General features: G+C 42.2%; 1 protein-coding gene across 3 annotated transcripts in view; it reads left to right on the forward strand.

The window, feature by feature from the left end:
- ANKRD12 (ankyrin repeat domain 12) overlaps window positions 1-27700 on the forward strand; it is a 97778-nt gene that overhangs the window by 48494 nt on the left and 21584 nt on the right. For 2 of the 3 annotated variants that reach the window (XM_018553597.1, XM_018553604.1), the window contains 3 exons: window positions 9382-9529; window positions 16332-16400; window positions 24144-24290. In XM_018553597.1, coding sequence (XP_018409099.1) covers window positions 9382-9529; window positions 16332-16400; window positions 24144-24290 — 364 coding nt within the window. The remainder of the gene's footprint in view (window positions 1-9381; window positions 9530-16331; window positions 16401-24143; window positions 24291-27700) is intronic. The other variant, XM_018553611.1, reaches the window with a different exon arrangement.

The following is a 27700-nucleotide window of genomic DNA, read 5'->3' on the forward strand; positions in this document are numbered from 1 at the left end:
ATTAAATGCTTTTTGGCAACTTCCTGTAGACGCGTAATGTTGGAATCTGCAGCCCCTTAAAGTGGACCTTTTTTACCCCTTTCACTAAAAATCACCTCAGTGTGCAGCTCTGCATGCCAATATGAAACTTTCTTATATTCATTAGTTAAACATTTTTCTTTTACTTACAATTACTGTTTTTCCACATCCTGGTCCTCTTGGGCATTAGTGATGTAATTTGCTCAAGCGTTGCATCCTGGGAAGGTTACATCAGCAGAGCATTGCTGGGAAGTCTCATCTGTAATGTCATGAGATCTCAGGGAAAGGCATTTTCCTCCCCTGAGATGATGTACATGGTCACATGCCCTAGTCCTATGTGCCAGAGTTCCAGGAAGTAAAGGGCAATGTATTCATCTGCCCTTAGTAAAATGGCCACTGTGAGAAGACTGGGGAAGAAAAGAGAAATAAGGTTTGCAAAGAATAAAAAGCCGGCAATTATCTAGAAGTATGTGTTTGTAGATTGTCATTACTAAACATTTCTAAAGGTGCCTTTGTTGTCCTTTCAAAGATATGGGTAAACTTCCTCTTTAATTTGTATTTCTTCTAGTTTCTTTACATCGGGCCATAGGAACAGTTTTCTTGTCTGTCTATATTAGTCATCCAAACTAGAAAGCGTATCATTGAAAACCAGTTGGTTTTTATAGACCTACTGAAACTTTGTACATAAGGCCATTGGCTAATATTGCTGTCAGTGTTGGTTGTCCACCTTCTTAACAAGATATAGATGGACATGTTTGATGTTGCTGTAGACCTGACATAAGTCACACAATCCAGCTGCTTTTGGCCAGACACCCTAGGCTCAGTATACTGCAGCTCGCGGTATACTGAGACGCCGCAGCTGAAGCGGATCCCGACAATTGTGCCGGGATCCGCCCAGCTGCGTGACTGATAGCTGGCTCTGCCTATCTAGAGGCAGAGCCAGCTGTACCTGCCCCCTCCACCGTCCATTCCGCCAGTCAGCGCTGGCGGATAGGAGCAGGGAGGGGGGAATCCAGACCCTCCCCTGTCAAGGCAGAGAGCCGTGACAGGATCGAGAGGTGAGCGAACGCCGGTATGTGTTCGCTCACCTCCCGATCTACTGAGCCGACCTGTGACAGTCTCATTGTCACAGGTCGGCTAGAACTATGAGGTGAGTGAAAAGCACTCACCTCATAGTTCTCCTTTTAAAAGAGATTTTCACTTCCATTGTGTCTTCCTGGCACCGGAAGTAAAAGGAAATCTCCCCAATGGGACAGAGACTGGAAAAAAAAATAAAACACAAAAAACCCACTTAAAACGCTTTGACTGTAGATACTTTTAAGAGCTCATTTACATGGGCGCAGGGATGTATCTGTGCCTGTACACAGGTATACGCTCTGAGCAGGATTTACCAGTGTACAGTTGCAGTCTGCTGTTATTCTGTACAGACTCGCAGGCACTGAGATCCGAGTGTCTTTTAAGGCATGTAGCCCATGTGAATGAGCCCTAATGCGATAGAATCTTGAAATATAAATCCTACCTTGTTACTAGTTTTATTTTCTGCTGATTTTAAGGAGCTGGACAGAATGTATGTCCCCTGAGTTTAGTCAGACTTAGTGTTTCCTAAGCCAGTGGTGTTCAATATATTTTTTTTTTCTCAAAAATATCTAGAAGTACTCTAGGATTGTAATCTATTTGTTGATTAAGACGTGAGCCTAGGGCCGCACAATCCCCAGCCAGGTCACTGCCTGCAAGGAGCGTGCATGTTCTCCATGTGCTTGTATGGGTTTCCTCCGGGTACTCCGGTTTCCCACCACACTCAAAAAACATGCTGGCAGGTTAATTGGCTCTTGTCTAAATTGGCTCTCATATGTATAAATTAGGGATGCAACGATATCGATTACCCATATTTTTTGGGGTACTCGCCAACACCGTTAACTGGTGCAGTGTGCCCCGGTTTATCAGGAAGCCGGGCGGCGGATCATGACCCACCGCCCGGCTTCCTGATTACTTGGGAAGTCGGTGTTCTATCGATAGAACAATAGCTTCACTTCCCCAGGCTGCTTGGCTTCTTGACCAATCAGGAAGCCGCTGGGTGGTGGATCACGAGGTGCTGCTCGGCTACCTAGCAACAAGTGAAGGGGCTGCCTAGCCAATCAGAAAGCCAGGGACGAGTTATGATCTGGCTTACTGATTGGCTAGGAAGGCGGATCATAACCCGCTGCCCGGCTTCCTGATTGGAAGGGAAGTCAGCTCAATGCTCCCTCGGCACTACCGGTCAGAGTGAGATCGCCCTCTGACCAGAAGTATTGATACTCATGCTAGTATCGGTGCATCCCTAGTATGCATGTGAGACAGAGACCTTAGATTGTAAGCTCCTTGAGGTCAGGAACTGATGTGAATGTCGAGCACTATGTAAAGCACTGCGTAATTTGTCAGCGCTATATAATTATCAGAAATAAATAGGAACACTTAAGCTGGCCATACGCTGTAATATTGGCTGTCGTCACTGTTCACCTGAAAATCTTTTGACTGCCTACTTCAATTTTCTGGATGGAAGGGGGCCAGCAGGGCCACGAACTGAGCAAATTTCATCCGGTTTATCAATAATCATCCGAAATTCACACAGTTTATGGCCAGCTTTACATGTCAACAATCTTGATGCTTTCAGAGCAGTATTGTATTCTGGCTGCTGGTTGCCCATTGGTGACTAATGTCTACGGGGGAACCTGCAGACACTGCCCATAACGACTTATCATAAGGAATAGCAGTGGGACCTTTACCAGCACTATTTTTTCTTCTTTGGTATTTTCCCGTATATACTCCTTGTGCCTAAACATGAATGGCTACCTGACTCTGACCAATTGTGTTTACTGTTGAGCATGTTTGCACTAATTGCCGAGGGTGATTTAGATTGTGCACAGCCAACTACACTCTAGTCGATTGTCAGCTGTTTAATAAAGACATCCTGCAAAGCTCTATATTGCTTCTTTATGCAAACTACTAGCAAGTGAGATTAGCTGGAAAAGACAGCTGATAAGCACCTACAAACGGATGCCTTGCTTTTCCTCTGCTAATGTTGACCCTACTCACTGCTTTTATTCTGAAAGCCAGGCTCATACTGCATCTTACAATATATACTATGAACCTGCTGCTGTAGCCTCAGTATTGGGAAACCCAGAGGTATAATTCATTCATATCTAAAAAGTGGTAGCAAGAAGAGAAAAATAACAATACTAAATGAGTCACTTTAACATTCATTCAAGGAACCTGTGTCCTTTAGCATTGCCCCTTGCTGTTGACATACATTACTCCAGAAACTCAAACATGTGTAAACAAAAGTTGGTATTTGTATAGGGCTAAGCACATCCCCCATGTGACACCATTCGGGCCTGTCACAAGCACTGAATTTTGGGAGGCAGAGTGGGGTGTTCTCCATGTCAGGAATTACTTGGTTTTGCTCTGGGCACAAGCAGCAAAGACCACAATAAAAGTAGGTGCCACAGGATGCCTGTCACAATGGTGGTTAGTTAAGGAGACCCTGACGCCAGACCATTGATTTCATCAACAATTATACACACTGAGTGGCCAGATTATTATGACCACCCCAGCAGTACTTCGTTGGGCCACGAGATGACTTCAATGGGCCGCCTCGTGACTCCACGAGATGTTGAAAGGTGATGCGAGGAATCTGACACTGCACTGTTGCCCTTCTATTGTCTTGTGCCAGTCTTGCCACTCTCCGTTCTGCCCTAACATTGACTAGTCGCTGAAGGCCACAATTCGCACGCTCAGACCCAGATTTTCGGCTGACAGTCCAGTCTTTAAACACTTTAACAACAGCTGCTCTTGAACATTTAACGTATTCTGCTGTTTTGCTGATACTCGCTCCATGGCTCCGAGCGCCAACAATCATCCCACGTTCCAAGGCTGTTAAATCGCGTTGTTTACCCGTATCTTCAGAAAAAAATCACTTCTACTGTCGTGGTAAACAACCTGCTTCCCTATTTATAATGGTCTGTCACTCTAGCAACTTCAGCGCAAAATTATAGCTAATTTGCCTACAAACGTCAGGTGGTCATAATAATCTGGCCACTCAGCGTATGTACACATATTGTATTTTAGGCATGTTAATTATTATTATGATACAGGATTTATATAGCGCCAATAGTTTGCACAGCGCTTTACAATATAAGGAAGACATTACAGTCACAATACAATTTAGGACAAGATGGTAAGGACCTTACAATCTAAAAAGGCAATTACCTATAAAAGACTCCCCGTACCTCCATTTTTTTAAGTTAGTGACAGGGTCTCCTTATGCACACATGGAGTGAGTACAGGTTTACTTGAGAGATATTTTTAATCTGTTCAGCCTCCCTGTCACTAATGTTTTTTTAAATGTGTTAAAATATAATTGCTAATTACTCAGGAGTGTATTTCTAAACAATTCAAAGAACCATTCATTCTGCAAATTTACAAACTATTTTTTTCTGTATAAAAGAAATACATTGTCCAAAAGAGCTTACTCTAAGGGCTTGTTCACACCAAGCGCAGAGCAGAGCAGGTGCAGACCGGATCAAAACTGCGTCCAATGTATTCCAATGGTATTTTTGGCTCCAGTTCACATCGTAGCGTGCAGTTGCAGAGCAGATCCAGAGCAGGTGAAAAAACTGCAGCAGGCCCTATTTTACCTGCTCTGGAACGCAACAAAAACGCATGCCAATGCCTGAAACACACTGAAAGCTCATTTTAAACTTTAAAACATTTTTTTTTTTTTTTTACCAAATAGAGCCCGGAACGCATCAACAACGCGTCAAAAAACGCATCTAAAAGACTAGTATGCGTGTGCAGAAACCTGACCGGATCTGCTCTGCATTTGGTGTGAACAAGGCCTAAGGCCTCATTCACACACAACGCAAGCAAAATTGTATATTGCGTCTATGCGCGTATATACGAGCGTCTATGCGCTTATATATGAGTGTATATGTGTGCCCTATATGCAATCCCAGAATGCATCACTCGTAATGGAATTTTTAATGTGATGTACGCGCGTATACACGCAGAAATACGCTGCCCGCACGCATTTCTATTCCATTCTGTTTTTGCGCATATATAGGCTACGCAAATATACGGCTCCATACGCGGCTGTGTGTATGGAGCCATTTATTTGCATATGGTACAATACGAAAAATCTAATCATGCAATATTTCACATTTACCTGCCTAAAAAGGTTTTTACATTTTTCTTTACGCCTAACAATAATAAAGAGATTGTGCAAACTACTAGACATTTCCTTTAAGTTGTCAGCTCTAGCCATATTCATCTTGGTTCTTCCATGGGCTTCCTACTCCTGAAAAGTGCTCTAATCTGCTGGTGTGACAGCTGCCTGACTTGTCTAGAGACTTTGTACAGGCCCCATCATGTGTGATTACCAGTAACGACCTATTCCCAATTAAAGAGGCAGTGACATGCTGCCTCTCCTCAAATTACAAATGCTTAGTTTCCGTTTTAAATACAACTACAATGCAAAGTGATGAGAAAGATCTGTAAGGAAAACAGCATTAAGACCATTGACACTGAGTTTATCCTTTAGGTAAGAACCATTGATAATGACTCCACAGTCACCAGTCAGGTTCATATTTTGTTCTTTTAGCGGTCTTTCTCCAGTACAGGCTGACATTTTATTGGTTACTTTTTGCAATAAATAAACTTGTCCTTTCATGATTGTTTAGGAATAAAGTATCCCTGGAAACCCCAAATCCCTAAATGTTCAGTTAGACCAGGGGTCTCAAACTCAATATAGTCGGTGGCCACTGGACACATTTTTTAGTCCCGTGGGGGCCGCTACTATATATACGGTACCAGTTTTAATGTATGCACATGTTACAAGCGGCAACTGTCACCCATTCAAGTTAATCAGGTGACAGCTGCTGCATGTAAACGCCTGCACACCGCATGTAATCATATGTGAAAGGATTACATGCAGTTAGGAATCAATCACTATCCCTGCACAAGTTTATTCAGGGATAGTGATTGTTTTTGTAACTGCATGTAATCATATCACATACGATTACATGCGGTATGGAGGCGTGTACATGCAGCGGCTGTCACCTGATCATTAACTTGAATGGGTGACAGTTGCTGCATGTAAACGCCTGATTAGGGATTCCTGCTGCAGGAAAACGCAAGTTTGTGACACAGAAATCCCTAATCGCACCTGAAATATAGGGGACCCCCCTCAATCCCTGGTAATCTAGTGGTGATTAGTAAGGTCTAGTGCAGATAGTACATTACTATTAATACTCATTCAGCCGGAGCTCAGAACTGACGGAGCTCCGTCCGGAACTGACAGGAGCAGCTCTGCTGTCTGCATCCGACAGAGATGTAGACCGTGTTGCTGCTCCCGCAAGTCGGCATGCGGTACGTGACTGTGTGCACGACTTGTCAGCTGACTGCAGGGCACCTAGTACCTGCTCGCAGGCCGGTACTTTGAGACCCCTGATTTAGACGCATATAAATTTCTGGTTGGAAAGTCGATCTCTGGCAGAGCCTTTTTTAGCTTGCACAGTTCATTGTTTTTCAGTGAGAAAGGCCGTTACATTGAGGAGTCAATAGAAGGAGTTAGAGGGGGTATGCCAGAGCTTATTTTTCCAAGCAGAAGTAACAGTTTGCAGTACTGAGAGCCCCACATATCAGGACTCCTGGATGGTACTAGATGATGAAGACATGTGCCAGTACCTTTTGTGTGTCTGCCTTTCACTGAAGCTAGCACTCTGGAAAGGATAGATTTACTTTAGGACAAATAACAAATAAAATGTCTGTTTTTAAAGGTTGTTTAAGTTGAACTGGGTTATGGAAGAAAGTTGAATCAATGATAGTTCTTGTGGAATGTCAAATTCTTTCTGTTGGCTGATGGATCGGAAAGAAACATTTTAGATGCTTCTCTAGTCCTTTTTTTATTATTATAAAGCAGAGACAAAATGTTTTGGAGAGACCTTGTGGTAGTGTGGCTTAAACAGTGGCCAGTAATCAACAGCAAAGGTCCCCAAATTCTGACTGCTTGTGATCCATGGTCACGATCCCCAGGAGAAATGGTGTTGAGCAGTTTTGATTCACGTAGAATATTGTTGCCCAAATTTACTCAAATGGGTTTTGCACTCCCATACAACTCTGTCAGAATGCAAAACTTGCTTGAAGGTCAGCTGTAGGTCTAAATGATCTTAGAAGCATCTCAAACTGATGTGATACTGAAGCCATCAACACAAGCCCTTCTCCCATCGACATAGGCTCTTATACTGGGCTGCCTTTGTTTAGTATTTTGCTTATATAAATATATAGTGTAGTGTTGCATCTGTTTTTAGATAATGAATTATCCCCTGCTAATATATATGTATGTATGTACATCATACATAAAATACGAACAGCAGGCAGCGCTCCCTCCTGCGCCCCCCTGCTTAGACGGACGGACGAGGGAGCGCTGTCATCAGGTCGGTGAACAGGAGAGAAGCCGCCCGAGGAGGCTTCATTTTCACTCGCCCCTACGCAAATTGCGAGGGGGCGAGTGGAAATTTTGAGCCGTGTGTGTGTATATATATATATATATCTGCTTGCGGACTGTCTGTGCAAATATAAAACATCTATGCAATGATTATTTACCTGTCTACAAAGATGAATGAAACAAACCATGTCCATAAAACACCTTTTTAAAGAGTTACAAGATCTCTCTAGTGCCTTGGTTCTCAACTGGTGGGTCGTGACCCCGTTTTCAGTGGGTCCCCACAAGCCTTCCACTTTTCTAAGTGAGAGACTCCTCAGCCTCCCCCTAGCGCAGCACTGCCAGTTCTCGTGCCAAGCAGCCATTCAAAATATGCTGCTCGACGCTGAGCATCAGCTTGAGGTGGGGTGGGGCTATGGCTGGGAGAGAACTCCAACCATGTGTGCATGGCTTGCAGCTCCCTCGCGTGTCCTGTAGAGGTGCCTGGACCGGAATGGCATCACATTCTGGCTCCCGGCGCCTCTGCGGGGGAGCTGTACAGGCAGTGCACATATGGATGGAGCTCCCCCACAGCACAGCACTGGACACCAGACTGAGGATCCACTCCAGTTCAGGTAGGGAGACTGGGTGGGCCGTAAAAAATAAATAAATGAAAACATTTTTGAAGTGTGTATGTGTTTGAGATTGTGTGTGTCTGTTGTTTTTGAGGGCCCGTTCACACTAGTACAGTGCGTTAATTGCATAGTACCGTGCAATCGCACCTACTGTGCATTCTGGCGTGGGAGGTGTGTTGTGTTACCATTCATTTGAAGGGTACCCCAAAAGCACCTGCCACCCACAGTTCGTACGTCCCCGCACCGGAATGCGTGGTACCCTAATGCCGAGCTTTCTATTGCAGTGCAACTTGGGTTGCAACTTAACGACCAAGGACAAATATGGGTCCTGAGGTCACACAGGTTGAGAACCACTGCTCTAGTGTCTATTTCTCTGTTTTGTCGCCACATCAGGAAGGGAGGTGTATCTTGCTATAGGGAAAGCACAAAGCTATAAAGCATTCCCTTTAGTGAAGTGTTAGAACCTCTGTTAAGTTTCTATTTGGGTCAGGTGTATATAATTGTTGAGGAAATTATTTTCTTGTATGATCTGGAAGTGAGGAGAAATCTCCCCAATGGGGGACACAGGTGGCAAAGAAAAAAAATAAACCTTAGAGGTTACCCTTCCTCATTTTATTCTAAACTAAGAAAACATGTATTGGTTAAAATGTATATTGTAAAATGTGTACCTACCTGCTCTACTCTGCCTTTTGCGACAGTCATTAATCAAATTTTATTTTATTTTTTTAGATCCCCAAATAATACCAGATATTAATACTTTTTTTGGGGGTCAGTTTTGGGCGTCTTTTTATTTTTGGTACATGAATGAAGGACTCTAATTGCTAGACAGAGGCTACTCAGACCATTTTAGTCATGGGGTCCTTTGTGCAAGTAGCAGAGAAATGTAGTAACTAAACATAACCAAACAGATTATCCTTTCTAACTGTTTAGTTAAGTAAAACATGTGAGAACTGATAGATTGGTGTGCGTGTTCTCTCGGACATGGTTTCTGTCTGTAGCAGAAGAAACCAGGTTAAAGGAGAACTATGGGGTTAAGGCTTTTCCCCATAGTTCTCAGGGTAATGGGAGGACACAAACTAGCGTCCTCCCGTCACCCTAGGCTCAGTATGCCGCGAGCTGCTGCTCGCGGTACACTGAGACGCCGCAGCTGAAGAAGTTCTCCTTTTAAGCAGGTTATCTAATACAGTCCATTCACGATCATATTCCTGGGCAATATATGGGGTCATTACAGTTCTGGTATCAAAATTAGTTTTTTTGTTTCTTTTGTTTTAGAATAAGGAGAAAATCACATCCTACAATCGAACTCCTAAGCTGGACAGGAATGAAGTTGGAAAAGAAATGAAAGAAAAATCCTCCATGAAAAGAAAGCTACCCTTCACAATCAGCCCGCCTAGAGAAGAAGAGAGAGACTCTGACACAGGTAGATGGCCCAGAATGATAACTATGTGAGCGTCATATAATCTCACCCTTGGTTTTAATTCATTGTATGTAGTTCAATTTGAGAAGAATTGAATTGTATTCATGTGATCTGGTTTGGTAGTAACACCAATGTAGATCAATTTACAGGCCTTGTAGTTTGTGATATAATAATCATCATGATGATGATAATAATATACTAATAACGACCATAAAGGCTCATTTAACAAACAATGAGCAGAACCGAATGCAGTACCCATAGCAACCAGTGAATATCTACCTACTACTGATATGATTTCACTAAGGGGGGTTTGTATTTTTCTTGCACTGTTCACTAAATAAGTCTGCTTGTTTATAGAAATTAGAGAAAGGTAATGGTAAAGATGTTCCATCTCAATTTCATCAATAAATATACCCCACCCACCTCTGGAGCATCCTTCTCCCCTCATTCATTTAGTTTTTATTTTAAAAACCTTAAAGGATATATAAACCATCCCGTTTTTTTGCATATATCTACTGCTAGCAAGCAGTAGATATATGCAAAAAGTTTTAAAAAAGCAAAAAACGCTCAAACAGCACCTCAAACTTACCCTGTTTTCCGTTCGAAAATGAGAAATTTCTCGAGCGGCCGCAAATGATCTTGGGGCGTGCGCAGTTCTCATTTTCGGCAGGGACGCGATGAGGGACGCAAGGTAAGTCTATAAACGCGTGCACCCGCATGCAGACACCGCTGGATTGGAGGGACAGAGCAGTCAGCACTGGATTGGAGGGACAGAGCCGCAGCACTGCTGGAGTGAAGGCTAAAAACATCAGGAAAGAAGAGGAAGATCGGAAAAAGAGACATAATTTAAGGTAAGGTTTAACATTAACATTTTGGGGAGATTGTTGTGCTCACCCGATCATTGTAGCCAGTTTGTTCTTAGACTGGTCCCTTGAGCCTCTCTTCCCCTCCTCTGCTGTAGTCTAAGAATCCTTGTGTCATCACATTCTATACAAGTGTATAGACGTGAGGACACTGAGGAACATTCCATATGTGCAGCGGAGTAGGCGACACACTTCAGTGACCGGAAAAGAGTGGGCTTGGCAGTTCGGGTGAGTATAACTTTTTTTTGCACCTAGATAAAAAAAAAGCTACCCGCATTGCAAGGGTTAAGAAAATGGATCCCCAGAGTTCTTCTTTAAGGAACCATCATTAATGCTATTTTTTTTTCTGTAGCCTTCAGTACCGTTTGCTGACATCCTCTTCCTCCTTATTTCATTGGTGGTGGTTGGGTCCTGAATTCTGCAGAGAACTCCATCACATAATGATATGGCGCCACTCTCTGCAGTATTTCCCTTTTAATCCAGGGTGGCTTGATTACATGCCTCTGGGGGTGAGTACTTGACACCCTGGTCTCACAGGAAGTGGGTTGAATGATGACAGATGCTGGATCATGACCAAAATAATTGAAAAATAATCTCACCCCTGCTAGACGCTGCAGGTGGAAGTCGAGGTGTTCTGTTTGTTTTACTACACAAATGTGTCCCTGACATGACAGTGCTGCAGTTATTGTGTTTGGTGGCCCCTCTCTTGGTGGCTTGTCACATTTTTATTGTTGTACAAAACAATATGTAGCCCTAGAGTCAGTATTTCTATAGATTCTTACAAGACATTTCACCTAGCACAGATTAGCCTGCTCTTTGTTCCCAGATTATTTTTCAGTTACATGTACAGGTACTGAGTTCTCTAATCCTAAAAAGGGGTAATAATTTGGGAGCAAATCAACGGATTATTACTGGGGTGAGCTGGGTCACAGTTGTAACTGCTCATTAGGCAAAAGCATTGTCTGTAGCTGTGATTTATAAGCTGTTTTCCTGTAACAGGGCTGACATGCTTCAAGCTGTTTTGGAAAAAGAAAATAACAGTTTGCTGTATGATAAAGGAAAATATTTTTTTGAGTTTATATCCCAAAGTTATGATAGATGTTATTTGCATTGAGTATTTTAGAAGCTTTACAAACATGAACTCTAAACATTTATAGATCCAGTAACACTGATCTAAGGCCGAGTGACGACCAGGAGCCGATGATTGCTGCACAGGGTTAAAGTGACACTAAACTCAGGAGTTCAATCTTAAAGATGCATTCAAGTACCATAACTATTAACAAAAATGTATCTTATTTGTCTATCACTCGGCTGTAGAGCCTCAAATCATCTCCGAATTGGTGCTGACACTGTTCTTCCTTCTGGAGGGGGGATACTTGGTCTATGGTCCCTGTGTGTGTGTGTGTTGTAAAGTAGATACTGCTCCAAGCTCGCTCCTTTGATAAACCACAGTCTTAGGCTGGGCACACACCTTACAACCATCGCAAGACTTTTGTCTTGCGATGGTTGTAAGGTAATTAAAAAAACTTACGATCTGCCTATCTTGGACAGGCAGATCGTACTTGCGATGATCGGGGCGGGATTCCGATGACCGCAATGCTGAACAGGCAGTGTGCGTTTGTGCACACCGGCCCGTCCGGCTTTTATCTTACGAACACGCTACACACCCGCCGAAAATCGTACGATTCTCGGTGGGTTTTCGAACATGTTCCTAAGATAAAAGTCATACGACCGTACAGTAGCAGAGGTCGCACGGCTCCCACACACCTTAAGATAATCGTACGATTATCGTAAGGTGTGTGGGCACCTTTTAGTACAAATTAGTAAACTTAAGGTGGCCATACACTGTACAACCATCGCAAGACCTTAGTCTTGCGATGGTTGTAAAGTACTTAAAAAAACGTACGATCTGCCCATCTTGGACAGGCAGATCGTACTTGTGATCATCGCAAGCCCGCCCCCTTGAGGGGCGGGCTTGCGATGACTGCAATGAGGGGCGGGCTTGCGAGGACGGGAAACGGGCAGTGTGCGCGTGCGCACACCGGCCCGTTCGTCAGTTGTCGAACCAGCAGGCCACTCACTCGCCAAGAATCGTACGATTCCCGGCGGGTTTTCTAGCCTGCTGGTTCGACGGAAGACGTGCGACCATACAGTAGAAACGGTCGCACGCCTTCCATACACTGCACGATTCTCGTACGATCGCGGGATCTCCCGCGATTCTCGTACGAGAATCGTGCAGTGTATGGGCACCTTTTAAACATGAGATTGTAGTCCATCGCGGGGGCGAGCTTGGAGCAGTGGCTACTTTACAACACACACAGGGTCCATGGGGAACAAAAGTAGCAGCTGAGTGATACAAAAATAAGATACATTTTTGTTTAAAGGTAAGGTAATTGTATGTATTTGTACGGTTTAACTCCTAAGTTTAGTTTCACTTGCATTTTGATAGATGTACCGTAGGTCTCATACTTTGGAATAGATGTTACATATAGTACTGTGTGAAGAAATGCTGTAACGTAATAATGCTTTCAGAAATAAGTGTTAGTTTATTTTTATCGATTAACGAAATGGAAAGTAAATGAACAGAAGGGAAATCCAAATCAATATTTGGTGTGACCACCCTTTGCCTTCAAAACAGCATCAATTCTTTTAGGTACACTTGCACACAGTTTTTGAAGAAACTCGCAGGTAGGTTGTTCCAAAGATCTTGGAGAACTAACCTCAGATCTTCTGTGTATGTAGGTTGTCTCAAATCCTTCTGTCTCCATGTAATCCCAGGCAGACTCGACAATGTTGAGATCAGGGCTCTGTGGGGGCCAAACCATCACTTCCAGGACTCCTTTACACTGAAGATTGTTCTTTATGACATTGGCTGTATGTTTGGGGTCGTTGTCCTCCGGCTTAAAAAATTAGGGGCCAATCACACGCCTCCCTGATGGTATGGCATGGGGGATAAGTATCTGCTTGTATTTCTCAACATTGAGGACACCATTGATCTTGACCAAATCTTCAACGCCAGAAATGCAGTTCCAGACTTGCAAGGAACCTCCACCATGCTTCACTGTTCCTCCAGGCACTCATTATTGTACTGCTCTTCAGCCCTTTGGTGAACAAACTGCTTCCTGGTACAGCCAGATTTTGACTCATCAGTCCAGAGCACCTGCTGCCATTTTTCTGCACCCCAGTTCCTATGTTTTCTTGTATAGTTGAGTCGCTTAGCCTTGTTTCCACATCTGAGGTATGATTTTTTTTTTTGGGCTGCAAGGACGCCGAAAAATGGTAGCCGTTGATAAAAAAAATCAACTAATAACGCTTTTATTACTGAAAGCATTCTTACTTTACAGCTTTTTTTCCCACCTAAAACCTTTGCACATTACTGTGTATTATGTGGATAGTTACACTTGTGGTGGTGTTTGTGCAGATAATTGAGGTTTGTTTAATGCTATAAGTAAATGGCCTAAACAAGTGACATCTGCGTGTTTTACTAAAATTAGACCCTGTCGGTTGACTAGAAGGGGATGTTTTAATTTCTAGTAATGTGCAGGTGTGGCCACCAACAGAATCTTCATATCCTCTTGAAACGTATTTGAATATGTAGCTGCTGAGGTTGAAATGACTGGTGTCATGTGCACTGTAGTCACTATAGGGAGATGAGTGTTTAAAAATAGCATATGCGAAGAGTTTACTTTGAAGAGACTATGTTCCGGGAGACTGGATGGCAAGCCACTTTTGTAGCATGTGTACATTATAGCAAGCACAACAACAGTGCAGGTGTAAGCATCACGGCTTGTGCTTGCTTAGATGTCTTTTTTTTTTTTTTCTTTTGTTCGCATTTCTGCACACTTCATGTTCCAGCATAGACTAACATACAGACATTGTTTCCATGACTTATTTCACAGAAGATTAATAAAACAAAAAACAGACTTGAATGCTAGACTACTTTTCAGGGCAAACAGGGAAGATCTCATTTTATGTATCTAGCAAAAACCTGATTGTGTCCTAGCATTATTCTATTATTCATCATCCTATTATTATTATTATACAGGATTTATATAGCGCCAACAGTTTGCGCAGCACTTTATAATATAGGGAAGACATTACAATCACAATACAAATCAAGACAAGATGGTAAGGAGGGCCCTGCCCCTGAGGGCTTACGATTAAAGTAACAGAAAAAAAGTATAAAGCCGTTACCTAAGCCTCCAGCATGTAATTTTAGTAACTGCACGTGTGCAGAATTTGACAAATTCAGGAAAAAAAATTTACGGACCTCCTTCCCATGCAAATGTTTTCTACCTTTTTGTCTGCTTTAGGTGCATAAAGGATTTACTGATAACATAATTGGGTGAAAACTTGAATCCTTCTCACTGTACACCCTTCCTCCTCCCTATACATGACTTATCATGTAAATGCACTATTATTTAGGGAGCACCACATTTTCCTGGGCAATCTTATTGCCACAGGGTGTGTACATGTTATCAAGTGGTTTGCGAAGGCTGATCTAACGGAATAAAATGCATCCATTCTGTTAATGTTAGTAGATTATCCAGTATTGGAAAAAACATTACAAGCAAAGGGAAGCTGTCACCTCTTGTGTTATCAATGTATAATAACATCAAGTTCTTTTATGGTTAGAAGTGTCGTACAGAAAAGGGTGCTGCGTTTTAATGACCCACATAATAGAATTCTGCGCGTTTTGGGAGAAATCAAGTACAGCTTAGTATGCTGAAATTGTGTGTGTATAAGCAGGTACCTTGCCTTTCTTTAGCAAGCTGTCATATGGAATGTAGTACAGCCAGCACTGTGCCACTGCACTCCTCGGGAACTAAAGCAGGACTTGATGTTTCAGTAAATGTGGAAATAAAGCTATCACTATTAACACTTGCAGAATTAGGATGTTTTTAAGCCTCTCCTTAGTTTAATATATATTCCAGACTTTGACCACTTCTATGTTCCCACCTCTTTTGTAGCCTGAGTGTAAGGGCTCTCCCACCACATAAAAAAAGGTCAGTCCACCTAATTGGAATATTCTAGGTTGGACTAGGTCATCTCATAGCTTCTGAAATGTAGCGAATGTTCCAAGAGCAATATCTCCCTGCCCAACTCTCTTCCCTTTTCCACCTTGGAGTTGTGGGTGTTTACATGTTCCAGCACCTCCGGTAGCATTTGACAAATAGATATATCCACCAAGGAGGACAGGAACCCACCAAAATGGCCACAGCATACTTGCAGTCCCAGGAACAAAAGCACAGGGTACAGAGATTCCTCCAATCAATTCCTCAATAAACCACCTGAACATTTCTATCATCTAACAAAATCTGAAATATCAGTCTTAGGTGGGCTGGCTCTTTAGTGTCATTTTTTCAGTTTTTCAGACACACAATTGGGAAACTGAAGTTTCTAGACAGATTGTGACCCCTGCACATAACAGCAAAACTTGTATCTAAACCTCTGTTTTTAACCTTAGCGGTGAGACAAGTTTTTTTTTTGCATGCTGACTGGTGAGTGTGCTGGGAAGCTTTTGCTGCACAGTGTTGCTGTTGTACTGTATAAATCCCTTCCATGAGCTGGTTACAGATTGATGAGTGCATTTGCCATTTGTTTCCCTGCACATAACACACACACACACACACACACACACACAAAGCTTACCCAGTAAGCTAGTGCACAGACCAGCGTGGAAGAGAAAAATGCACTGACCTAGATCAACCAATCAAACTCAAGTTTTTTATCACTGGTAGATCAATACAGATTGGTCGCTTTGGGTTACTTGTCTTTCCACTTAGCTTTTTGACTAAAGATTGAGAGGAAAATTCCATGGAGGACATGTTTCCTTGCAAAGGTAGCCATTGCCTTCTCTTTTATGCTTTTGCTATCAAACTGTCCTCTACTTTACTTGTTTCCTTCTTCCCTTCTTTCCTGTGCCTTTTTTAATCCTGTAGATTCTGAAGCAGGACACACAAGTGAAAACTGGGGTGAACGATTAACGTCCTCTTACAGCACATCTGCAGGTAAAATTAACTGTACATCTATTACATGGCACATTTTTCCTTTTGGCGATGAAATCACTTTTCATCAGTTTCTAGGCAGGTCCTACCGGTATGTGTCTGTTTTGAAGAGTGATTTGGGCAATTGTTGGCTATGGTTAAGATGGCTGAAAGATCGTTTAGACTGGTTTTGTTATACTGCTGTTGGCCTTATTTGTATTGCAAGATAACCCTAAAATAGTAGATATGAAGAACACGGTTTCCAGTTAAAGTTGAATTAATTCTTATGTCCTTGTAGCCTTTTATTTTACAATGTTGCCGAAAGCCCAATTGAATACTGTAATGCAGCCAGGCTGTATAAACATTAATAATGGAGGACTTCTTTTTTTAGTTTTAATGTCCTATTTTTTTGCAGCAATGAGTACATTATTCTTTGCTAGCAGCATGCTAGAGACTTGGACCGCCGCATAACACAGAAAGCAGCGGTTCAGGTCTCCAGCACTCTATGATCCCTACCCAGTGCTCCAATAAACAGAGGTATTCAGAGAGCTGTTCACAGTGTCACAGGGAGCATTGCTGGCGTAACGATGTCAGCTGTTTTTTCCGCATCATTGTATTGTGAGTGTATGGTGCCATCAGGGTCATGATGCTGCTGGGGTCATTCGCCACGGAAGAGGAGCTGCATTTGACCATTAATTGGTAAGACTTTGTGGGACAGCTCTGGAGAAGAGGTGAGTATTGCAGCCAGAGCTGCATTTTTATTTATGGAACAATTGGGCATCTCGGCATCTCTTTAGCTGTGTATGCTTCTAGAAAGCTTGTGCACAGTTTACTGGCAAAAATCATAGGGAATGTTCCATGAAGAATGCTGCTTTCTGCTGTTCCTTTCATCTATTTATATACAGTGACTTGCAAAAGTGTTCATTGCATTTTTCCTATTTTGTTGCATTACCACCTGGAATTAAAATAGCTTTCTATTTGGATTACCTGTAATGGACATACACAAAGCAGTGCAACATGGTCAAGTGCAATCAAGAAAATAACTTTTTTTTAAAATAAAAACTGGAAAAATGGTGCGTGCATATGTATTCACCCCCTTTGCTATGAAGCTCCTACATAAAATCTGGTGCAACCAATTACCTTCAGGAGTCGCATATTTAGTTAAATTAAGACCACCTGTGTACAATCTAAGTGTCACATTATCTCAACTCCAAACAGGTCAGGGAAAAAGTTGTGGAGAAGTACAGATCATGGTTGGGTTATAAATAAAATATTCAAAACTTTGTTTATCCCATGTAGCACCATTAAATCCATTATTAAAAAATGGAAAGAATATGGCACCACAACAAACCTGCCAAGAGAGGACTGCCCACCAAAACTCAGACCAGGCAAGGGGTGCATTATTCAGAGAGGCAACAAAGAGACCAACGATAACCCAGAGGGAGCTGCAAAGCTCCACAGTGGATACTGGAGTATCTGTCCATAGGATCACTTTAGGCCGTACACGCCACAGAGCTGGCCTTCATAGAAGAGTGGCTAGAAAAAAAAGCCATTGCTTACAGAAAAAAAGCAAACATGTTTTCTGTTTGCCAAAAGGCATGTGGGAACTTCACCAAACATATGGAAGAAGGTACTCTGGTAAGATGAGACTGAAATCTCCCAAGATCTCTCATCACACTGAGAACACCATCCTCACAGTGATGCATTGTGGTGGCAGCATCATGCTGTGGGGATGTTTTTTATCGGCAGGGACTGGCAAACTGGTCAGAATTGAAAGGATGGATGGCGCTAAATACAGGGAAATTCATGAGGGAAACCTGTTTCCGTGTGCCAGAGATTTGAGACTGGGACAGAGGTTCACCTATGGGCTTGGAATGGCCTAGTTAAAGCCCATATTAAATTGCTCTGGTCTGTTTTGAAACTCTGACAATCTGAGCAGCATCACTAGGCCTGTGGGGCAGCAGCCAGCAGGTGTTGCTCTGTGTAGTAGCTGAGGTTGGGAAATGTGCATTCCTCTGCACTTGTCCTCAAACACCAAGATCTTGCATAGATATCAGTATTTCATCATGTCTGCATTTCAATATTTAGTGTTAATGTTTAGTTTATTTGCTGGTGATATTGTCATTTGTAGGGTTTGCTTTTTACTGATGTGCTTCTTTCTATTAACATTTTGTCCTATATAGTAGGGATGCACCGATACCACTTTTTTAAGGCCGAGTACCAATACTTTTTTCCAAGTACTCACCGATACCAATTACCGATACTTTTTCTTAAAGGGACAGGTCAAATTTTTTAGTATTGTAAATTTCCCCTCAATGCTTTAGTGGTTGCCTAACACATTCAGCTAAGTCAGCATCGTAGCTGTAAGTATACAGGAAAAATGTAATACATATCAAGCCGTCTAATGTATAGTTCCGTTCCATATTCAAAACTCTGACCATACATTTGCAGTGAGGTGAATAGTAAAGAGTAATCACATGCTGTTCTACTAAAAAGAAAGCACAGCAAATGTTGAAAGAGGAAAAAATTGTCTTCTCCACATTTTCATACATAATTACTATAAACTGTTTCTTCCTATTGCTGACTTTCCATGCCTTGTTCTGCACTGTGTCTCTTTGTGAAGGTGGCCATCTTGGTAGAGGCAGGCCTTTGCTTCCTCATGTCAGAGCTGTCTCTTGATGACAGCTAACCTCCAGGTGACCTGTCTCCAGGTGACCTAGTGGGGGAATAGTTCAGAAGCCGCAAGAGGGGTGGAGGAAGCATAGATTTACAGAATAGCTGAAGAAGAAGAGAGATTTCTTGTTCTGCAGGCCATCCGGTACAGCTTTCCATCCAGCAAGTCAGGAGAAGCACAGTGCCTTAGATTTACACTGCAGATATACAGCTCTGAGACTGTAGGCAAAGGAAGTACACTGCTATTTTTCAGGAGATATTCAAAAGTGGTGAAACTTTTGGGGTACTTCTTTGGCAAAGTTCCTAATTATAGAGGTTTCCTATATATAAGATCGAAATCTTCATTTATCAGTGCAGGTTCACGATACGTAGTGGAGTATAGAGAGATGATGTTTCCAGAAAGACTGCTTAAAATGTGACTTGATCTTCTTAAGTCTGATTTTCACAGCCGTTCTTTAGTTATTGCTAAAGAAATGTGACATGGGAATAGAGCAACAAAGGGCTTACAACCTCTAGGTACAGTTACTGTTCCATTTTGTAGCAAAATGCATGCTTTGCACTAAAAAAGCATCTCAAGCCAAAAGTTGTGTTTTTTTTCTTGTTTTTTTTTCCATAGAGTATGAAAATGTAAGAACCTCTGTCTCGTATTTATTGCTGTTTGTGTCCACACTGGAGAAAATCACCCCCCTCCTGTCTTGGTGACCTTTGCTATGGGAGAGAAAGTGATGGAAAATCCAAACATCTATGTTTGCCGCAGGAACACAGTAGGAAGTGGGGGGAAATCTTCCAATGTGTACCCATGTTCTGGTGAAAGCTGACTAAGAGGGGGATTTCTACCCATTTCCTATTGTGGTTGGGGAATTCTCCCCTATGGGACACAGAGAGCAAAGAAGATGCCCATGACTCACTGTTAACTTTAAATTGATGAACAGTAAAAGCTTTTAAAGAGTCGCGTACGGGCAGTTTTTTTTTATTTTTATTTGTGCCATTTCACAGGTGCATGCAATTTAATGCTCTGTTCACACCTAGGCGTATCGAATATGGGCGTTTGTCGCGTGTTTCGTGACGTGCGTTTTTACAGCGATTCGCTGTAAAAAAAACGCGTGATAAACATGCGTTTCCGAGGGCTACTTGGCTGTATCCCAATGGAAACGTGCGACAAAAACGCTGCAAAGAAGCTCATGTACCCTTTCAGGCGTAGGGCGTTTTGTAGCACGTTCAGACGGGCTGAAATACGGCAAGGTGAGAACCATACCCATAGAAAACAATGGGATTTTCATGTTTGAGCGTTTTGAACGCACTACAAAACGTACAGGTGTGAACCAGGCCTTAGGGTTTGACATGTTTGGTATCTATTTACCTCACACAACCCCATCTTTTATATTGTGTTTTGGGGCACTAAACTTAATTTTGGTGCATTTGTTCCTAAAAATATCGATTTTCATAAACATTTGTGCAAAATTGCAACTAGCATTTTCTTATTTTACAAGGCCTCTGCTTTCAGGTTCGGGTTTTAGGCAGTTTTCTTGACAAAAATTCAGACTCGTGTGTGAGAATGGGGAAAAAAATTGCTCTGGTAGTCAAGTGGGTAATGAACACATAACTAGATTTAACTGCCTCCGGGCCGGCCGTAGTCTCTAGACGTCCGCTCAGACACGCCCCCTTGCACGCGCCGCCAATAACCCATACATACACGCACGCAAACATGCGTCTGGGGTGTATACATGAAAAAACGACGATTGTGCCCATTACGCCGCACATGTTGCATATCGATTGTGAGCGCCACAGTGAGAGAAATAATTCTAGGGCCATCAATCACTGATAACACTAAACTGATGAGCGGTAAACGCTTTTAAAGCGTCGCCTATGGACAATTTTGGGTATGGTAGTTTTCTGCGACTTCGCGGGTGCGAGCAATTTTAAAGCTTGCCATGTTTGGTGTCTATTTACCCGACGTGACCCCGTCTTTTATATTTTACCAAAAAACTTCAGTAATTTTTCCTAATTATAGTAAAATATAAAAACCACAGTGGTGATTAAATACCACCAAAATAAAGCTCTATCTGTCCCCAAAAAATGGTTTAAAATGAATTTCAGTACAGCGTTGCATGACGGAATAAATGTCCAAGTACTGCAGCGCTGAATACTGAAAAATGGCCTGGACAGGACGGGGGTCTAAACACCTGGTCTGGTTAAAGAACTAGGTGTGCCCCCCCCCCCTGTAAATTACACACAGACCCTCTGTCTTGCAGTTGTTTTCCTTCCTGTAGATTCCACTATTGCACTATAGTAGACTGTTAAAGGAAACCTGACATACTGGAGCTGTCGTTGACCTTTACATCATAATTATCTTTCTATTATGCTGACTTTCTGGTGTTGCTGTTTCCAGTCAGTGACCCAAAACAAGTATATTCATCGGGAGTACTGATTTTACTTCACACTGTGCCAGAAGGATCACATCCACAATTGTATTGAAAAACCTGCTTTAGGCCCCATTCCTTTTAGTATCCGGTTTTCAACGGATGCCAATGCAAGAACAACTGAAAATGAATGAGAGCAATTCACACCGGTCTGTTGCATTGCGTTGTGCTGCCCCCCGCTGAAATAAAAGTAGAGCAGGCTCTATATTTTTTTTTTTAACGCAATGCGTTGGACTGATGTGAACTGCTAGCACGTGTCAATGGGAGGTAGAACCAATATCTTATATAGCTTAGTGTAAAAATTGTATAAAAAAGAAAAACCAAACAGCAATGGATTGCAATCGCAAGCAAACAGACTTGTTTTTGGCTCTGATTTTGATGTAAATAAAGCCTTACAAATGCATTCAAGTACCTTAAAGGTGAACTATGAGGTGAGTGATTTCCACTCATCCTCATAGTTAGAGCTGACATGTGACAAAGAAGCTTTCACAGGTCGGCTTTATTGATTGGGAAGTGAGCGAACACATAACGTCGCTCGCTCACTTTCCGATCGTCTCCCTGCAGTGAGCGCTGATTGTCGGTTACCGCTCTCCACAGAGATTCCTCCCCTCTCCTCCAGCGCTGACTGGAGGAACGGACGAGGGAGGGGCGGGCACAGATGGCTCTGCCTCTAGATAGGCTGAGCCTGCTGTCACTCTTGCAGCTGGGTGGATCTCAACAGTATTGTCAGGATCCGTCCTGGCTGCGGCACTCGGTGCCCGCGATATATTGAGCTTTGGGTCATGGGAGGAGGTTGGTATATGTCCTCCTGCGACACTAAAGAGAATTATGGGGAAAAACTCTTACCCCATAGTTCTCTTTTATCTATTAACTAAAATGTATCTTATTTGTGTATGACTTAGCTGTAGAGCCTCAAATCATCTTTAAATTTGTGCTGACACTGTCCTTCCTTCTGAAGGGTGGCTACTTTTGTTCCCCATGGTCCCTGTGTGTCTTATAAAGTAGCCACCACTCCAAGTTGGCTCTTGTGATGGACTACAATCTTACATTTAGTAAACAAATATGTATTGATATTGTAGTCCAACATGGCATTGAGCTTCAGAAGGAAAGCTGAAGGTACAATCGCATGTCAACAGACCCTCAATTGACCTGCAAGAACCTTCCGATTTTGGGGTGAATGCACGCTAAATTGATCTTTTATTGAAATATTTGTTGAGCTTTAACATCAAATATATACATGGTCCTCTTTAACTTCACCACAACTGCTTAAAGCAGAACCTAAAACTACCTATCTGCTCAGTTGTATCCCTGATCTCTAGATCTGTAGATGGGGATATTATTGATAGTGGCTTACATGTTGGGCTTTTATAGTTAAAAATGACTAGTAGATGAAGCTGTCTGTAATTTGTTGATGTTGAGTGCTTTTGTTTGTTCTTGAACCCCTGAGACTGAACAAGACAAATCCTGGAGTGAATGGCCACCCTAAATGGCAACCTTTTGTCAATGTGTAAATGCTTATCAGGTACTTTGTAATGTGTATCATTTGGTTACTGTGAGATGTGAAGGTCATAAACACTGGAATATGTGGCCTTGAGGGTGCTTGTTGTCATTCTCTACATAAAGGACATTCGTGTATCTCTGAACGGTGTCTGTACTCGGATCAGAAGAGCAGATCTATTTTCTTTGTTTTTTTGTGACATAGGATTACCTCTCCTTAGATAACTGCTACATATATATTATAGGACAGCTCGGGGGAGATTTTACATTTTGTTTTTCCCTCTCTATAAGATGCATTGAACAGATTTCTGTGTGATGAGTGTTATAGGGCTGATTTTTTTTTTTTTTACTTATTGTACTGTATAATGGATTTAGCGCACTTTTGCTCCTGTAATTGCATGATAACATTCCTTAATTCATCAACAGCATTGTGGTACATTTCCTATGGACCCTCATTGAGTGTACACACAGCAAAAAACATGCCTGGCCCTTTTTTTTTCTTCCAATGATCCATAGCACAGCGCATGTCTTTTTAGATATACGTGGTGTGGTGTGGTGTGGTGTGGTGTGGTGCGTTGAGAGTCTGCTATACTGTTTACTTCATGGATATGCATTGGGGTCCAGTTAAATTGAATGGAAGCACCCCAAAACACATGCACAACAGTGTGCAGAGACATAAAGACATCATTGCGGTCAAATCTCTGTTTCTCTGACAAGCGATGCTGACTGTTGTGTTGCCAATAGGGGGCTGGGCAACATTTTCCAGCTTACATTCTCACTCAACAGGGATCATTTTAAATGAAACTGATACTAGATGACCATTACCCAAGGAGAATACTGCAGACGAGAGGTTTCCATAGCAACACAGGTCAGCTGATGCTACACATTCATTATAGATTAAAGCTTTGTGTGTCTGACTGTGAAAACTATACTGCGACAATACTTTGTTTTTTTACGTTGATCATGTGGTGGTGGTGGTGCTGCTGTTTTTAATTAGTATTGTTTTTTTGGTTTAAGCCTTCACGTGTTTGCAATTGACAAGTGTTTTAACACACGTGAAAGGACCTACAGGCATTCATGAAAGTTTATTGGTTTTATGACTGCTTGTATAACTGTACAGATCTTATTCATATTGTTGAGCTTTCCTTTTTACGTATTGTACTTTCCACAATTACAGAGAAAGAAGGGCCAGAGAAAAAGAAAGTAAAGAAAGAGTCTGGAAACAAGAAATCTACTCCGGTTAACATCCTCTTCGGTTACCCGTTATCTGAACGCAAACAGATGGCACTTCTAATGCAAATGACTGCCAGGGACAACAGCCCAGGTACCTAATTTATTACTGCCTTAATAAGGGAAGCAGATTGTTATGGTACAAATTCGACCCATAACACACAGAATGTTCCATTTGTGTATGATAGAAATGGTATGTCTTCCATCTGCAGTCTAACATTCAGATGCTGATATGAGTTATAGCTGCTACTTTGTGAACATGCTCTTATTACATAAACCAGGCAGTAAAACTATCATATGCAAAACGGTAATTGGAAAGGGATTCTTCCAGTTAGTAGATATGAAAGTGGACAAGGACACACACTTTAAAGCCCATCTCTGGCTGAACCCCATAACGACCCTTGCAGTGGAGCTACCCCAACACTTCTAGGGTTAAGTGCATGTTTATGCCTAGGGGACAGTGAAAAGCTGTTTTGCTTACTTGATCCCAGCTCTCTCCAGGCCACTACACCAGTCTCCACAGTCGCTTCACCCCAGCAATCTAAGGACCACTAATGTCATCAATGCAATGCATGTTCCATAGACCTGCATCAGATTTGCGTACGTTGAGGGACCTTTCACCAGCCAGAGTGGAGGGGAGAGAGGTGTGCTGACTGCCAGCAGAAGAAGGGATCTGGTAACTAAAAGTGCTTCACTCCTGGCCCCTAGGCAAAAATGTGCCGTTCACCCTTGCAGTGTGGGGGTAGCACCACTGGAAGGGTAGTTTTTTAGTTTGCCTAGAGGTAGGCTTTAAATCAAAAAGGGGGGAGGAGGGGGGGGAAAGACCCAAGTGTCCAGTAAGTTCTGGATCAATCGTAGCCCAGAAGTGAGGGTAGTTATTTTACTAAACATAGCGGATCTAGTCGCTGATTCTGTTGTAAATTACTTCAGGTCAACTTCTAAAGTATATCTAAACTCATAAATAAAACTGTGATCTATAGCAGCTTACCCGTCCCTAGATTGTTAGCTGCATTAGTTTTCTTTTTTCAGGCTTCCCTTATTTTAAACTGTTGATCCTGCCAGTAACACAATTCCTGTCCTAGGATGATGATGCTTACTCACTGTACTGCATGTATGGAGAAGTAGCACTTGTCAGCCTAGGATGCTCTTCTGATATAGAGTAAAAACACCTCCCCCTTACTTTATCTCTGTTACATAGACTGAAGTAGTTTTGTAGTTCACAAAAGGCAGCTAGTAAGACTGATGACATTGATTATGATTTTAGTTACGTGCACAGGTAATTACAGGGACACAATATTTCTGGCAGGATAAACAGATATGAGTTTTGCAAGCGCAGAAAAATATGTAGCCTAAGGAAAACTAATACAGTCACCAGATCTTGTTCAAGAGTTTAGATAACCAGGAATGTTGGGTAATAGAAAAGTGTGTCCCAAGGTAGACCACCCTCCTCTCTTCACCTCTGTTTACATCCCTGCCCTTTGTTATTTTTTTCTTTTTATATCTGTAGTCCTTAAGTGCTTGCAGACAATGTTATTTATCTAGTATTTGAAGCAGTATATGCAGATATGTCTCGGACAACTCAGCCCTCATTTCCCATTTGCTGATGTTGGCTATGCCTCACCTCCTGCTTTTGTGGATCCAATAGTCTCTATGATAGCTAAATGATATGTGCAGGTTCACTGCAGGCAGTGATTGACCATCTGCTCCCACCGCCCTTTTGCTCTAAGAAAAGGCCTATGATGGCTGTTGTCACTGCCTGGGGAGCCACTTTCCTAAACTTTAACCCTTTCGCTGTCGCCGACGTATGGCTTACGGCAGAACACAACTGCTTCCAGCTGGCCACATCAGTATGCCTTTTACGTAGGTGGTTTTTCCTGTTCTGCTATAAGCTCGACCATGAACTTATGCCAGGACAGTTCCCCTGACTTCCCCCTATAAAATAATAGCTGTCATCAGAGGCTAAAAGCCGTTTTGCAAAAAGGCACAATTTAAAATTGACAAATTATTATTTATTAACTCAATAGTTTTATCCTTTAGATTTAGTCGGAAACGTTTTTTTTATTTTTGTGCACTGATACTGATTTCAGTGTGCTTTTATCAATGTAATTGTGAATTTTATCCATTTAATAACTTTTACAAATCTGGCAAAGCAGCAGTAGAAAATCAAAACAATGGGGAACAATTGCAAAAATGGTGCGGCCAACTCAGGTTAAAGCGTTCTGGAGGGCTTGGCAGCGAAACGGTCAAAGTGTATTTCCACTTTTGCAGCCAAATTGGGGTAACACCTATTTATTATTCTCATTTAAATAGCATAACCTAAAACAAAATTGACACCATAATAATACTACTTTTCTTTAAACTGAGTATCCTCTGTAATGCTAGGGTGCTGGGCAGGTTGCCATAATTAACCCTGTCTGTACTGTTAGCAGATCACCTGGTTAGTTCTAAACTAGGTTTGAACACTGTCCATGTCCATCTCAACAAGGGTTAAAGATATAGAAGCATTGTATGTTAATGAGAGGCAGCTCCGAGTGTCTTCAGGCTTTCTATGGGGACAGCCATTTCCTGTTGCTTTGAAATTATTATAGAGAGAAACTTGCAGTCTGCCCAAAGCCCGCGCAGAGACATCTTCAAGGTAATACATTTTTTTAGATATTTTTTAGCTATGCTGTCTGAATGGGAACACATAACAAACCTATAGTGTGGTTTTTGTTTTTTTAAATGGCAAAAGTGGAAATAGACTTTTAGGCCCCTTTTCACATGATCGGTCTGATCGGGTCCACCTGTCAGTTTTTCAGCCGGACCTGATCGGACGTTCTATGCAAGTCTTTGGGCAGCCGTGTGTAAACGGACGAGCAGTTAGCCCCAGCTCCGGCTAAGTCCAATAAAACAGAAGTACTATTGATCCGTTTCAACGGATCGGATCGTACCAGACCGGTGGTAATCTCATGTAAATGGACACATGTCCGTTTACATCAGATTCCCCATAGACACACATGGGGTCTGGCAGGAAAAAAACTGAACGGACACTGATGTCAGATCGCTGACTTCTGATCTATACTACTGTGATCTGGAGAGGATACGTTGATGGATCCCCTCCTGACACGCTCCTATGATCGAGACTTCTCGATCTGTACCAGCTGTCAAACAGCAACAGCAAGTACGGTAAATACAGCACTGCTATCATTGTGGGATACACCCAATTTCTAAAAGGGATCGGGTGTCTGAAAAAGCTTAAAACTTTATTGGATGTCTCAATACTGAGACATCCATTAATGAACATAACTGCTGATTCTCAGCGGTTATCAGCATTACAGAAACCCGAATAGCTGATCATGTACAGTGTACGTGATAAGTCATTTGGCCACTTAGTGGCAGTGACGCACAGTGTATGTCTCCCGCCTGAAGGGGTTAAAGTGAATATATAGTAGTTTTGTTTACATTTTCTTCTATTATGATCAGGACAACAAAAAAAGTTATAAAAATGTTTTCTTTTGTGCATTA

Source organism: Nanorana parkeri, unplaced genomic scaffold (genome assembly GCF_000935625.1).
Source record: "Nanorana parkeri isolate BGI_ZX_2015 unplaced genomic scaffold, ASM93562v1 scaffold7, whole genome shotgun sequence".
NCBI lineage: Eukaryota > Metazoa > Chordata > Amphibia > Anura > Dicroglossidae > Nanorana > Nanorana parkeri.